Below are 14,313 nucleotides of genomic sequence, written 5' to 3' on the forward strand. Positions count from 1 at the left end.
TACAGAGGGAGCAGGGTATTAAGGGACCAGATTAGAACATATTTGGTTTTACATCTGCAATTGTTAACTTGGAAACCTGAATGTGTGATTGGGATTTCAACATGCAGCCTCACTGATCAGCACAGGATGGAGCTGGGAGTCCTTTAGTTCACAGCCACTGTCAAGAGGGGCTGTTTTAAGAATTCAGCCATGTCCAGGTTCAGGTGATTCTTACTGAAAAGCCCAGTGGTTGCCTGGGCAATAAAGGTACACGTGCTTCTAACAAGTGACCTAACAAGAGGAAGGAGCAAATAAAAGAAACCCACACTTCCCACCCCAAAACAGCCAGCAGTCTCTTCCCTCAGCAAACTCCACATTCAGTTATATTTTTAAATCACAGTTCTGTGATGAAGCAGAGTCCTGAGGCACTGCAGTGCTGGGGAGGCCTCCTCTGACAGGCAGATGCTGGGCAGTGAATTTGGCATTTGGCTGCCCAAGTCCTGCTGGGCTTGACAGAGATAAGTCAGAGGGGGAGTGAGCAGTAAGGGGCAAACTTCCAGCCAAAAACTCTAGTTTGAGATAATGACTCTCTAACTTTCCTTTCAGGGCCTTTTGTACCCTTCCCAAGCCTTAGCTCTGAGTAACAAGAGGTCATTTCATGCAGTTCTCACAGAAAGCCACCACATGCAGGGATCCCCAGGGCAAGGTGTGAGCTGACCTGCTGGAAACCTCTCCAGCAGTTTCACAGGGCCACAATTCCTGACCTTGCAGACAAAGCACCACTCAGCCCTCAGAATACACTCCCCCACACTTTTCTTTATTTAAACAGAAAAACATATCTAGGCTGACAAGTTTAAGAACTCCTCACCAGAGCCCAAAGGCTCCCAAGGGCTGAAATTTTAAGACCAGTCCTTCTCTAAGAATGTAAGCCACAAGTTTCATTCTCAAAGGAAAAAATGTCAGTAAATGAAAGACAAAGTGTTCAGATTTATTTGGAAATTCACAGTTTCTAATGGCACTACAGCTCTGTAGTTACATACTCTTGCTCCACAACATTGGATGCTGCACTCTGGTGGTATGAATTTTCTTCATCCAGGTTTGACATCCTCCTGAATTCATGTTCAACACGTCTGGTTCATGTGCTCTGACTGGCTAATTGTGCAGATCAACTCAGAAAGTACATCACTTTAAAGTACTCATAAACTAACAAGAAAGCAGCAAAAAAACAAAGGCTTTAAATAACTCACATTACATACAATACCTAGGAAAGGCATCAGATCTGTTAAAAAGGGTACCACTAAAAGTGCTCAATAAATTAACTTATTTTGTACAACGTGAACCTGTAACACCTGTCAAAAGGAATAATCTTTTGTTCCACTCACTCAGAACCACACTCAACAGTTCAGCAACCACACATCCTATAGTATCCAAGTACACAGTCACAGTCAAAATAAAAAACACTTGAGTATGAAACACCAGCCATACCAACACTGCACATTTGTTAGCCAATACAAAAGCAAACGTTATGGAGACACCTGCTGTGAACCAGCCTGAAGCTCAGACTCCAGGCTTGGCAACCTCAACACGCCCAGAGCAGGCTCTGAGAATGCACCCTCTCATTCTTCAGCACAACAGCAGTGAGCACTCCTCATCCACTTCCTCCAGAGAGCTGCAGCAGGCCATTCAGGTGACAAATGCATTCCTCATCCTCCATCACCAACAGGAAATCCTCAAGAGCCACGTCACTGATTTTGCACATCAGAGTAAGCTCCGATTGTGACTGAAGGTGCAAGTAAACACAATTGCCACCCCTGGTGAGAGATTTTCCTCAACAGAGTTTGCAAAACAAGAATCTAGTCAGGCAAGTCCATCTCTTGGTATTTTTACAGTATCCAGTCCACATTACTGAGTCCAGCTGAAGGCCAACATGTCCCTTTACAGCACTGTAGTGTTGCATCTTCAAAAAAAGCTAGAGAAATTACAAAATAAATCAAATGACAAACAACTGTATCTCCCCTCTTCCAGTGGCATTATAAATAGACAAAAGGCACATAAATATGGGAAGGTGCAAGAAATAGGAACAAAGCTAAAGGAAGAGGATTAGGCTTTTATCCCTATTCCACCCAACAAACTGGGTTTCAAAAAATTTCTGCCCCAGGAACTGTGAAAAAAAACCTTTATAAAATGAACCCTGCCCTCCCTCCCCCCGACACTGTTCTCATAGGAAATTATCAGCCTTGTAAAGCTGCAGCTTATAGCCAAGATTGACACAATCCCATCTATTTAAAAAGGCAGAAACCAAATTTCTGAATACTTTCCAATGAGTTGAGCTCTTCGTCTCCCACTATCCTCCCACAGAATACCACAGACTGTTCTCAAATGAACAAACACTCTCCTGTTTGAGAAGTTCAGCTAGGTTTAGATGTGTCCAGAGACTGTCGTGACACCGAGTGTTCCCACTGTTATATCTTTGTTGCCTTTGATTATGTCATGCAGACTTGGCATCGACCCCGACTTAGTCTGTATTAGAGTTTTTATGAGCTTCCCTTGGTCTGAAACTTTTGACCGCCTTCGCTTCACAGCCCTCTTCTCAGTCTTTGCCTTCTGGGCCTGCCCATTGCACAGGCTGGTGCATGCTGAAATGCCACAGAAATAGGACTCGTCCGACTGCGACGACGTCTCGGAGCTCCCTTCCGAGGGAGGGCCCTTGTAGGAGGAGTGATAAACCTCCCCAATGTTAGAGAAGTCCCTCTGGTTCGTGAAGGGCTTCCTTCCTTTGATGTCCCCGTTGGCTATCGGGTGCACGGGCTCTGTCGTTGGCTTAATAGTCTCTGGTTTTTCACTTTTGTACTTGCAACGCTTTTTCTGAAACCACAAGTGAAAATAAAGAAATGGTGAGGCTCTGGAAGGCAAGCAGAGCATGCAAGCCAAGCCTAGGAACCAGCAGGGAGAGCAGCTGAGATGTGCATCACCTGCCAGCACAAACACCTCAGCCCCACCAGCTCCCTCCCCACAGGGTGAGACCATACCTTCTTCTCTGGGGAAAACTTCAGGGGCTCCACAATGTACAGATCCTCTGGATCCACTGCAAGAGAGAACAGACACTCAACAGTGCTGACACTGCCAGCTCTAGAGCAACACGGTCCCAACCAAACAGCAGCATGACAAAACACTCCCCTGAACAGGCACATTTCTCCCCCTCTGTAAGTCAAAGGGGTCACAACACAAACACTAAGTCAGGTCAGCACACAGAGAAATTCCCCTGTGCTGTCATGGCAGCTGTCAGTGACACACACCTGAAAGCCCCTGGCCTTCTCATAGTTGTGGCCATGGGAGAGGTGCAGAGAACATCCTTTGGGGGAAAGGAGGAGTCAGTGAGTGTTGCAGTCCAGGCAAACAAACTGCCCCCAGTGTAGGAGTGTTTCATGTGCAGCCTGCCCCTGACAGCACAGATGTGCACCTACCAACGAGGCAGATGTTCACACTGACCTGAGACCAGTGGGGAGAATTTGGGAGAAGTGTCATTTTGAAAATAAAATAGGCCTTAGCTAGTGTTCATGGCATCACACTGTCAGCTCCAGAGTTTTAATGGAGTTTTATTCACAGAACAAACCTGTGAGGCAAGTTTGCTGCACCCAGAAGAGCTGTGTCAGCAGCATATTTGCCAGTTACTATGATCTGCAACACTTGCTTTTGCATGGCACTCATGGCCTAAGAAATCAAAATTAGTTGTCCCAAATCTACCGTGAACACTGCAAAGATCAGATCATTCCTCATACCCAAGCCAACATAAATGGTCTAGGTTTTCTTACTGAAGTTGCTAAATTTGAATCCTAAATACCTGCCAAGTTTCAAACATAGGCTATCAGGACTTCAGAAAAGTAGGACACTCAAACTTCCCACGTCTGGCATTTCCAAGAGAAAAAAAACCTACTTTCTGCAAGCTTCACAGCTTTGCAGACCTGAGTGCCTGCACTGATTGCTCCTAACCCTAAAAACCCATCTGCAGAGCAGAACAGATCTGTAGCAAAAACTGCATGTAAGGTTTCAGCATAATTCAGCACAGTTCTGTGAGTATTTGGTAACTTGTTCACAAACCACCTCATCTTACAGAACACATACATGAACACACAATGTGCAGCACTAAAAGCAACAGCACAGACCAGATGTATATGAATAATACCTTCTTTACCAGCTAGCTGAAAAGACTGGGATCTGACCAGTGGAAGGGAAGTTCTTCTTTTCAAATTCATATCATCATAGGAAGAGAAACACCTAGGAAATTCCAAAAAGTTTTTTTAACACATTTTTCAAGACTTTGTCATGTACATTTTCTCATTAAAAATCATTCCTGGCAGAAAGACAGAACTGTCTGCTGAGGTGCCAAATAAAGCCTGGCTAACAGACACTGTACTGTGTTTGCTACAAGTTATCAAGGCATGTTTTTCAAGTGTACTAGCCCCAGAATGCTCCTAGGAGAGTGTTATGATTGAGAGCCCTTTGATATCAATTCTGAATGTGCAGAAAGAAAACTCAGAATTAAAGCACATGTGTCAGTACCAGCAGACTTAGGAAATATTAATAAAAACTGCAAGAAGAAATACGTTTCAAATATAAATACATTACCTTTTGGGGCTAGGGTAGTGATTGCTTTTGGGAATTTTTGAGAGGTAATCTTCACAGAACTGAGAAGGGCTCCTGCACCGCTGCACAAAAAGCACCAAGCCCAGGATGAGGCAGAGAACCAGAGAAATCACCAGGTAAGTCTGGCGATCAGAAACCTGCAGGGATTGGAGACAACTGCTGAAGACACAATTCCATGATACTGCCATTCTATGCTCTAAGCTCTGAAAGGCAAATGCAATGTTCTCAACCCACTTTTCTTTAGTTTCACTAAACACCTGTTCATATTTCAGTAACTTTTCAGAGGTTTGATGCAGTCTATTGGCTGTGCAGCATTCAGGAGTGAAGGCTGAATCCCACTAGCTGCTATCAGGACAAGATTCCCCTGCCTCCAATACCAGCACAACTACAGAAGCTGCCACCCCCTGCAAAGGGCATCCCAACTGCCCTGAAAGCAATACACCTCCCATAAGAAACCAGGCTCAGAAAGTAACTGCTCTGGTTCACAGCTGACATGGATGCAACACTATGGCAAATCTAAACTGTACTTTTTATCAGCTGACACTGCAGTACTTCACAAAATACCATTCTGATCACTTGATTCAATGTGGTTTCACTGACCCCAGCACTCAAACAGGAGCCCATCCAGCCAGGCATCAAAGGAGGAGCCTCACCAAGTGTTAGCTCTGGGGAGGTCTTTGGCAACACCCACAAAATATAAGAAATCATGTTTATGGTACTGCTTCAAATGTCAGGCAGGCAGAACATAAACACTGGAGAGAAAACGTTCCTAATATTGTTGCTGAGATTTCCCTAATCTCTAAAGATGACAACAGCCAGTAGGGAAAGGAGAAGGGTGCCTTGGCTCAGACTGCAATCATGGGGCTAGGGGGGCTGCAGTAATTATGACCAATTTTGCTGTGCACAAGACAGCTCATGTTACTCAGATTTGCAGCTAGAAGTTTCAGATAAAGGAGGCTGAAAACAACACAGCAGACAATTTAAAACTTCATTTGAGGACTCTGGTCTCTTCAAACAGAGATGTGTTTATGCATCCATTTCCTCTGGACTGTGATTACCTCACGTTTCAGCTCCGCCACGGTCGCTGACAGATTGGAAGCCAGCTGGGTCATGTTGGTGAGCTGTGCTTGTAGCAGCTGGATTGCCTCTGTCTGACGCTGATCCTGTGGAGAGCAGTCATGGGCACGCTGTCAGTGGCCAGGTTCCCACTGTCACATGTCCCCATGGCTACAGAATGAGTGTTCTGTGTGACACAGCACGGCACTCAGCAGCCACACAGCCTACCCAGCACTGCTTCCAACACAGTGCTCACGTACCATCTTCATGTGCCAACTAACATTTCCTAACATGATGCCAAGTGCATTTCATTAGAGACACTTCTGCTGTCCTCACCACAGGCAGAGTGAGCAGGCAGCTCCACACAGTCACTGTCAGGAGGCCACAGAACACACACACAGCTGCCAGGCACAGCTCCAGTCCAAAGCTGATGCCCAGGACAGGAGCCCAGAGCAGCCAGGAATGGCTCCTTCCCAGCTAACAGCTGCTGCCTGGAAGAGACCTAACAGGACTCAATCCTCTGAGAAAGTAAGGAAAGTGAGCAGAACACCAGAGGGGCTAACTTCAGACTGATCAGCACTGATACTCTTCCAAAAAAAACCCCAAAGCCAACCCAGAAAAGGCAACACATGGAAGCTGCCATTTTCTTCACTGCTCATGGATGAATGAACTCCAGGCCTGGGACTGCACTTCCCAAACTTTCAGACAGGCAGAGATCAAGTCTGCTATGCCACATGCACAGCTGCTTTAGTGAGTGTTTAGCACAGCAGTTACTGCTCTATGTCACAGCTGCTCAGGAAAGCCAAGATGGCAGAGCAGGGAAAAGCCACATTTTAAAGAATGAAGAAAAGTTTTTGTTACATGCACTGCATTTTTAAATGCAGATTTGGCCTAAGTCATTACTGTAACCTTCCTTTCTATAGGCTCAGTCTCTTCAGCAGCAGACAAACTGTCTATCCATACTTTAAATCAGATATGAAAAATTAACCACATTTGAATTTGTTTTGAGTGCAGTCACAACCAAGAAACAAGAGTTGGAACTGACCTGGGTAAGTTTTTCATTGACAAGGACATTGAAGAGTTGTAGCCATTACCAGCTGACAACTGATCTTTTCTTCGAGTACAAAATTAGAAAACAGAGCTGAAAATGGCTTTATTCTGAAACAACTGAGAACATGCCTAAAAATCTTATAATGGAGAAAAACAGGGCAGCATGGAATGGATGCTCTTAAAAGGCAGATATACAGCTCAGCTGATAGAGGATTTCTGCACATCTGTGGCAGAAATTTCACTGCAGTCAACTGCAACAACAGACCCAGGGATTTCTCAGGGCTTCATTAAAAGCAAGCCCTTCCAACTAGGAAAACACCTCAATACTCCAAACAAATCATACCTGCTCTTCTGCTATTCTTGAGGTGTTCTGAAGTTTTATTATTGTTTTATTGAAAGCCTTCTGCATTTCTTCCATTTGTTTTCGGTACCTAAAACAAAAGGTGGTTAAGGCTGAAATATTATTGCACAAAACTCCTCAGCTTAGACTTGTCTTCAGAAAACATGACTGCCAGCAAAAACCTTCTCTTTGCCCAAAGAGCTTAATTTAAATATCAAGTTGTACCTGCTTTTAAGTTTCACAAATAAAACAGATGTGTCTTTTGTTCTGGTTTTTCCCCAAGGTTATGGTCCAATCTATTTCAACACCTTCAAACTTGGCGCCAATTCACTCTGCCCAATAAACTGTGAGCCCCTTTCTTGGAAACAATTCTGAAATGGGTCTATCTCCCCACTCTCCTGTAGCTAAGGAACACCACAGATAAACACCAATACACAGAGACATCCTTCACAGGAAACTCTTGCTTCCCTCTCCACAGTGACTTATTCAACCAGACTTACTACAGATAACAGGGTACTTTAAGTGGAAACAATTTAATTAAGAAGGCATTGTAGGTGTGTGATATTCAGCTCAACAGTAACAGAAGGATGTGCCCTTTTGTAGAAAGAATTATGGACAGGATTATTGCCTACATCCCAACAACACTTTATCCTTTTAAAAATCTCACAGCAATATTCCTTAAAATAAAACAAACAAAATTTTATCTGAAATACAAAGAGGGAAGAAGTTCTAATTCATACAGGGTAACTCCAGCCACCACCTAGGCTTGGGTCCTTTCCTCAGCTTTCCATACAGCTTTAAGCTGTGATTTACTGTTGTATTGCACTAAGTGGTTTCTTTAGTTACTGTTTTGCACTGGGGGGGTCTTGTTATTTTGCACTGAATAGTTCCCAAGGCTTGTCCCACACACAGCCCCTCTCCCTTAAGTCCCACTGGAGGTGGTCTTGTCCTGGGTCAGTCCCTCCCATCACCTCTATCCCATTAGCTGTGGCCCCTCTCCTCCACCCTGTTTCCCCCGGGTTTAAAGTCTCCTGGGAGGAGAGCCTCAGTCTCTTTCCCCCCAGGGACTCAGCCTGCCCAGGTGTCTTCTATCCAGGAATAAATGGGACTCTGGTCCAGAGAGGAAAGAGCTCCTCGAGTCTTTCATTTCTGTCCTTGCAAGGCCACGAGGGGCTGAGGGTCCAAAGCTACCTGAATCATTCCCAAATGGCCCTGAGAGATCAGCCCTCACAATTCACCCTCTGCCCAGCCTCCCCTGCTCTCCACAGCCTGGGCTCCTCCCAGCCCTGCTCAGCTCACCTCTGACTGAGCTCTTCCAGGTAGCGGCTGCTGAGGGACATGTTGACCTCCAGGGCCTTGATGCGGTTGTTGAGGCGCATGAAGACAGATTCCTTCTGGTTGGATCCATGGACGAGGTTCCCGTTGGCATAGCCCAGCTCCGTGGAGTTCTGCAGCTCAGCATAGAAATCTGTGGCTGTTCTCTGTGGCCCCCCTGAGACCGGGATTGCCAGCAGAGCTTCTTCTGCCACCTGCTCATCCTCTTTTGTCTCGGCAGGCACAGGAGGCTCAGCAGGTTTCTGCACGTCTGGAGTGCTCTCCTTCCCTTCCACAGCATCACTGGCTACCACATCCACTGTGCTTTCAGGCTGCAGAGCAGTCTCTGTAGGCTTTGGAATCACTGGGGTAGCAACAGGCTCTCTTGTGCTCACCTCCTTTACCTCAGTGGCCACACTGGGCTCGGGGCTTTCTTCCACAACTGAGCTCTCAGCCTTTTCCACTTCAGTGCTGAGCTCTGGGACATCCACCTGGGGAGTCACCCTTGGTGCTACCTGGCCTGAGTCTTCTTTTGGAGGCTCCAGCACCACGTCTGTTGTGGGGGATGGCTTCACTTCAGAAGTCACTTCTAGCAGGAGGGACTGAGACACAGTTTGAGGATGGCTTGGCTCCAGCTCAATGGACTCTGTGGTCTCATTACTGACCTCCTCATGGACTGCACTGAAGTCAACTGCAACAGCAGACCCAGGGGGTTTCTCAGCTTTGCTGTCCACCTGCTCAGGCAGAGGCTCCTCTGCTGCCGTGGGGGCAGCCTCAGTCAGAGCTGGCTGTGGCTGCTGCACATCCACAGGGTGAGGTGGCCTCTCCTCAGCTCCAGTTTTACTGTGCTGCCGGTGCATGGCTGCTGCAACAGAGCACCACCTCAGCACGTACTCTGAGAAGGTGGAAATGCAGCACACTGCTGCCATGTCACAGCAGTACTTCTCTGTCTCCAGCTCAAACCACGCTGCTGCCTCCTCCTCCTGCTCATCGCCGGACAGCAAAGTTACTGTGGACTGGCTGGTATCTTCTTCATACTCCTGCACCAGCTGAACTATTGGGCTCTCTTTAGTCAAATCCACCATTAATTGCTCCTTCTCTATCTGTGGAATATCTGTAGTAACAAGTCTACAACAGAGTTAAAAAGACAAGGTGTTAATTCAACAGTTTTACATCCCTGCTCTAGAAGGCTGAAAACAGTCTCTCAGAAATTAGCAAAGCTTAGTCCAGTGACCAAAGGCCAGTTTTGAGACAGAAATTCTGCAAGGTAATATTTTCTCTGGTGATTTTCAGTCCCAATAGGCAAACAAATTATTTCAAACCCTACCTCTTAAACAGCAAGGCTTCCCAATTAGATATTGCCCCTTCTCTCATCCCTAAAAACAGTTACCAGTTCAAATCCTCTTTTTTACACAGTAAGCATCTTACTCTGCTAATGCAATCCTCAAATGCAAGAATCACAACATTCCCACTGACCTTCCTCAGTCTCACAACAAGGAAACTGTAAAGCCACTAAACAGAGCACAAGTCATGTCATAACATTTAAGAGGCAGGGTCTTGGCCTTAGCAGCCTAATTATCAGCAATTGTAATTGCTGAAAAACAACAGAATCTATACAGAACATCTCTTCTCAAGCTCACTCTGTACATTTGCATACATGTTTTCATTAAGGGAAGTCTACCAAAGTATAAGCTTCCAAACCAGAAGTTTATAGCAACACATTTTATATTCCTAATTATTCTCCCTTGCAGACCACAAAACCTGGACCAATACTAAACCACTTTCTAAGTCAAAACAAAGTACACCATAATGGAAATAGCTACAAGTCAGTAACAAAATCACTAAGTGTGTCTGGTTAGTGCTATTACCATACTACAGATCTACCAAATACTTGTTTTTTCCCTTGTTTAAGTCTGCATGCCATACCTGAGCATGCTACTATCAAGGACTGCAGACTGGCCCGTGTTTGTCTCTGCTTGGAGCACATTACAAACACCCCAAGAGCAATCACTTACTCTGGTGAAGGAACAGGGGTTGGTTCAGGCAGTCTCGGGGCAGCTGTTGAAGTTGCAGGGGTGGCAGTGACATTTTCAGACACACTTTTGTTCCCAGCTGCAGGAAGGAGGAAAATGTAAACATGGAAACTCAAGAACCATCTTTGTTTTCAACAAATTCTGAGGTCTGGGTTTATTATTGGTGGGTTTTTTTAATGATTAACTGTGCTACCAAATTTACTGCAGATGTCATCCAAAGTTATGTGAATGAAATGCTACTGACAGTTTCTGAGTATGATCTTGTGAACAGTCTGAAAATACTTCAGAGAAAGAAGCAGCAAGTTAGGACTTTACAACTTCAGCTGGGTAACAGAGAGAGAAAAGATCTCCAAATAAAGCTGAACAAGCACATGTGTCATCTTTGTACGGGTTTTCTTCTCAGCAAATTCAGCATCTTTGTTCTACTTTTCACAGCCACTAGGTTCTATGACACTAATCAGGTGTGCCACAAAAGGTGAAAAAAGTCATTTAAACCATCACAGACAATCCAACGCCTCACCAAAAAAACCCAAACAAAACAAAACAAAAAATCCAACAACAACAAAAAAAAAAAAAAAAAAAAAAAAAAACAAAAACAAAAAAACAACCAAAAACAAACAAACAAAACAAAACCAAAAAAAACACAACCCCCCCCAAAAAAAACCCAAACAAACAAAAAAACCACCAAACAACAAAACTTAACAAAAAAATGCAAACTTTCCACAATGCTTTTGATCTAAAAAAACTACAGTACCTTCAGCTTCAGATGACTCTTCAGTTTTGGCTCCAAGCATATTGGCAGCAATGTTCACCATACTCAGGATAGCATCTAAAAGAGACAACAACTACTCAACAAGGGCACTCTCAGAGGGCCCAGAGATCAGGAGAACCAAGAAATTTGCTACTTTACAACATTTGCTTGAAATTTATCACAGTGTAAGGACATACTATCTGGTCATTCATTACACTGGAGGCAGTTGTTTCTTTTAAAGGTAAATGTATAAGCTAGAAATGTGTATTTGAAAACTAAACCTGTACCATAACACCCACAGATCTGGCTTACACATATATTTATTTTAAGGAGCTGTTAAGTAGGACAGTTGCTCTCCCCTCTGAATTCACAGAAGTAAATTCCAAGAGGTCCTGCTCTACATCAGCACAGCAATTAAATACAGCTACTCTTTGGTCTTGATATTGACAACAAACATAATTGCCAGGCTTAATTAGAAGCTGAGGAACAGGTAAAGAGCACTATATTGTAAACACACAGAAGCTGGCTTGATTTTGCCCATTTCTCCCCCACCCACCAACGTATGGCAGTGCATGTCACAGGGCCAAGGTCCTCATGTTAGAGAGGCATTTTAGTAGCAATGACAAATTCCTTGGGCTCCAGGAAGCTGTGTTCAAAACTTTGGTTCTGCCTTTCCTCCAGAATATGTCAGAAGCTGCATTCCTGATTTATGTTAATCTATCTGGGTTTGTATAATGAGAAAAGTCACAATAGTCAAAAGATGCTGAACTTGAGCTGTAGATGGTTTCTTACAAAAAATGAGAAAATGAGGGAGAATAAAGATTTTGTATAGAAGCTTTACAGTGTGGGAGAATAGCAGGAGAAGAGCAGGTTCAGACTTGTGGAAGACTGCAGAATGCTTCTTATGAGATTAAATGTCTGAGAACCCTCCACCTCCTCCTCAGAGGACCCTCTTTCTCACTCTACATTTAAGATGCAAAATGGAAACACTTGTCTACATGGTAATAAAAAAAAAAAAAATCACCAAAAAACAATTCCCACAAACTCTACACCTTCCAAAAGAGGAGCACTGACCACCCTGACAGAGGGGAAAGCTCTCAGTAACAAAACCCACCAGCCAGAACTAAATACTGGTCACTGCAACGTTTCAGTGCACTGGAGACAGCTGAGCACCATCAGTAACAGGTGCTTCAAATCTTTTCATCTTAGCTTTAGTAGACTAAAAAAAATAAATGGAAAGTCACTGCCTTTTTCAGACAGGGAATATAAACTTGTAATACTGCCCTAGCAGACAGATCACGTGAATACGCTTGAAAGACAAAGTTTAGAAGTCACAAAGAGGAGATAAGCAGTGTCAGGGAAGAATTTACTGCTTTATCTCATCTGTGAGAGGCATACATGTAGAAATAAACTGCCTTTTCCACTATCTATTTCCCTTTTGAAAACTCTTCTAAGCTGTGAATATTCCTAGCCATGACCTTATTCTCAGGAGACAACAATGTTCTAGGAAAAAGTATGAAAGATTTCTGTAGCTCTGATCCACTACAGGATGAAAGCAAAGCCTGACTTCAAACAGCATTAACTGAGTGCAGATCTTCACTAGAATAACAAATCTTCATCAGCTGGGACAGAAGTAGTACAGTGCAAGAGCTCCTTAGGAAATGGTGTGTGGAGCTGATACCATCCTGAATAATTCAGCAGTGAAGACCACCATTAAAACTGAGTATTCCAGGATTCTCAGCCAAACTAACCCTACACATGGAGGTTTTCCAATGGGAAAAGTGAGAGGAGACAGTCAAGAACCTTTAGTTCTCTCAAAAAAATACACAGCCCTCATGAAGAACATAAATTACAGTATTGGCATAAAGTTGTCTCAAAAATAGTATTCTCCATCCTTCTCTCCCCCTAAAGTAGTACAAAGCACATCTTTATATTGCCTCCTGCAGGTTAAGCATTTTAACTAAACACACATTTCCAACTTCCACATAATTACAGTTCTACAGTACTTTAGTACTGGCCATTTACAGCCCTATGCAACTTTCACATGATCTTCAGTATTCAGAATCCTTAAGTACAGAAAAGTTTCCACAAAACAGATATCCTTACAAACTGAAAATTCATTTTTAGAACTCTAAGAACTATCCCCCAACTCCAAATTTTTAATTATTTCTGTGAAACTACAAAAGAATCACACATTGCTTCAGCAGAGTACAAAAGTTGTAGATGTTGCACCACAAAATGTCATTTCACGTTCAATTAGCACATCTTGTTTTAAGCACAGGAATAACTTTTTCTAATAAATCATACTCACTTGTAGCAGAACCAAGAAGATTTTTTGAAGATTTTTCTTCCCCTGTGTTATAATCCAATAGATAATCTATGTATAAAGAAGAACAACCCATGACTATTAGAATTTTATCTGTCGTGGGCAAAAAACACAAACCCCAAGATTTAACATGTCATTCAATGATGTCAACTTGACAGTGTGGAAATAAAACTACAGAAAGCTTGAGGTCAGATACTATGAACTGAAATGGACACTAAGAATAGAACTGCTCCATGTGAGCTGCTTTATTTTAGTAATCCTTTCCTACTATCAGCACATTGAGAAATTGTCTATTCTGCCAAGTGAAACAGAGACTTGCTCCTATAATTTTAAAGCAACCCTCTACATACCTACATTTAAACACATTGTTTAAAACTTCAAATGATTGTTGGAAAACCACAGAAATGCTGAAACACTGTCAACAAGTAAATTTAACAGTCAGATCTTTCATCATATGCAGGAAGTGATGAGCCACCAACACCAGCACAAGAGCTGTCTGAACGGCTAAAAATGCACAAAATATTTGCTTACCATAATCTTCATCAAACAGTTCTTGTCGTTCAGACTGATACTGAGAATCAGCTATTTCTTCATACTCTTCAACCATGCTAGTACCAAATACTCTGTGATCAAAGTTTTAAAATAAAAACCTAGTATTAGGAATCATGTGACATAACTGATAAGCAGTATTACCTTTATGTAACAAGTAAGTGAGATACAGTAGTTGCAGTCACTTAAGCAAGATCAAGCAGCAGGGATGTTGATTTTCTCTGAGTTGTATCTACCAGGAACCTAAACAAGATCCTGTTTCTCATTGTAG

General features: G+C 43.4%; 1 protein-coding gene across 6 annotated transcripts in view; it reads right to left on the reverse strand.

Annotated features, from left to right (window-relative positions):
• Positions 1 to 946: 946 nt before the first annotated feature.
• The window catches only part of SUCO (SUN domain containing ossification factor), a 38,846-nt gene continuing 25,479 nt past the window's right edge, over positions 947 to 14,313 (reverse strand). For 5 of the 6 annotated variants that reach the window (XM_064427520.1, XM_064427518.1, XM_064427516.1 and 2 more), the window contains 11 exons: positions 14,025 to 14,116; positions 13,479 to 13,544; positions 11,171 to 11,245; positions 10,399 to 10,495; positions 8,369 to 9,511; positions 7,073 to 7,160; positions 5,682 to 5,786; positions 4,606 to 4,760; positions 4,163 to 4,254; positions 3,009 to 3,064; positions 947 to 2,844 (listed from right to left, as the gene is read on the reverse strand). In XM_064427520.1, coding sequence (XP_064283590.1) covers positions 2,398 to 2,844; positions 3,009 to 3,064; positions 4,163 to 4,254; positions 4,606 to 4,760; positions 5,682 to 5,786; positions 7,073 to 7,160; positions 8,369 to 9,511; positions 10,399 to 10,495; positions 11,171 to 11,245; positions 13,479 to 13,544; positions 14,025 to 14,116 — 2,416 coding nt within the window. In that variant the 3' untranslated portion in view covers positions 947 to 2,397. The remainder of the gene's footprint in view (positions 2,845 to 3,008; positions 3,065 to 4,162; positions 4,255 to 4,605; positions 4,761 to 5,681; positions 5,787 to 7,072; positions 7,161 to 8,368; positions 9,512 to 10,398; positions 10,496 to 11,170; positions 11,246 to 13,478; positions 13,545 to 14,024; positions 14,117 to 14,313) is intronic. The other variant, XM_064427517.1, reaches the window with a different exon arrangement.

The sequence above is a fragment of the Passer domesticus genome, chromosome 7 (assembly GCF_036417665.1).
Source record: "Passer domesticus isolate bPasDom1 chromosome 7, bPasDom1.hap1, whole genome shotgun sequence".
Lineage (NCBI taxonomy): Eukaryota > Metazoa > Chordata > Aves > Passeriformes > Passeridae > Passer > Passer domesticus.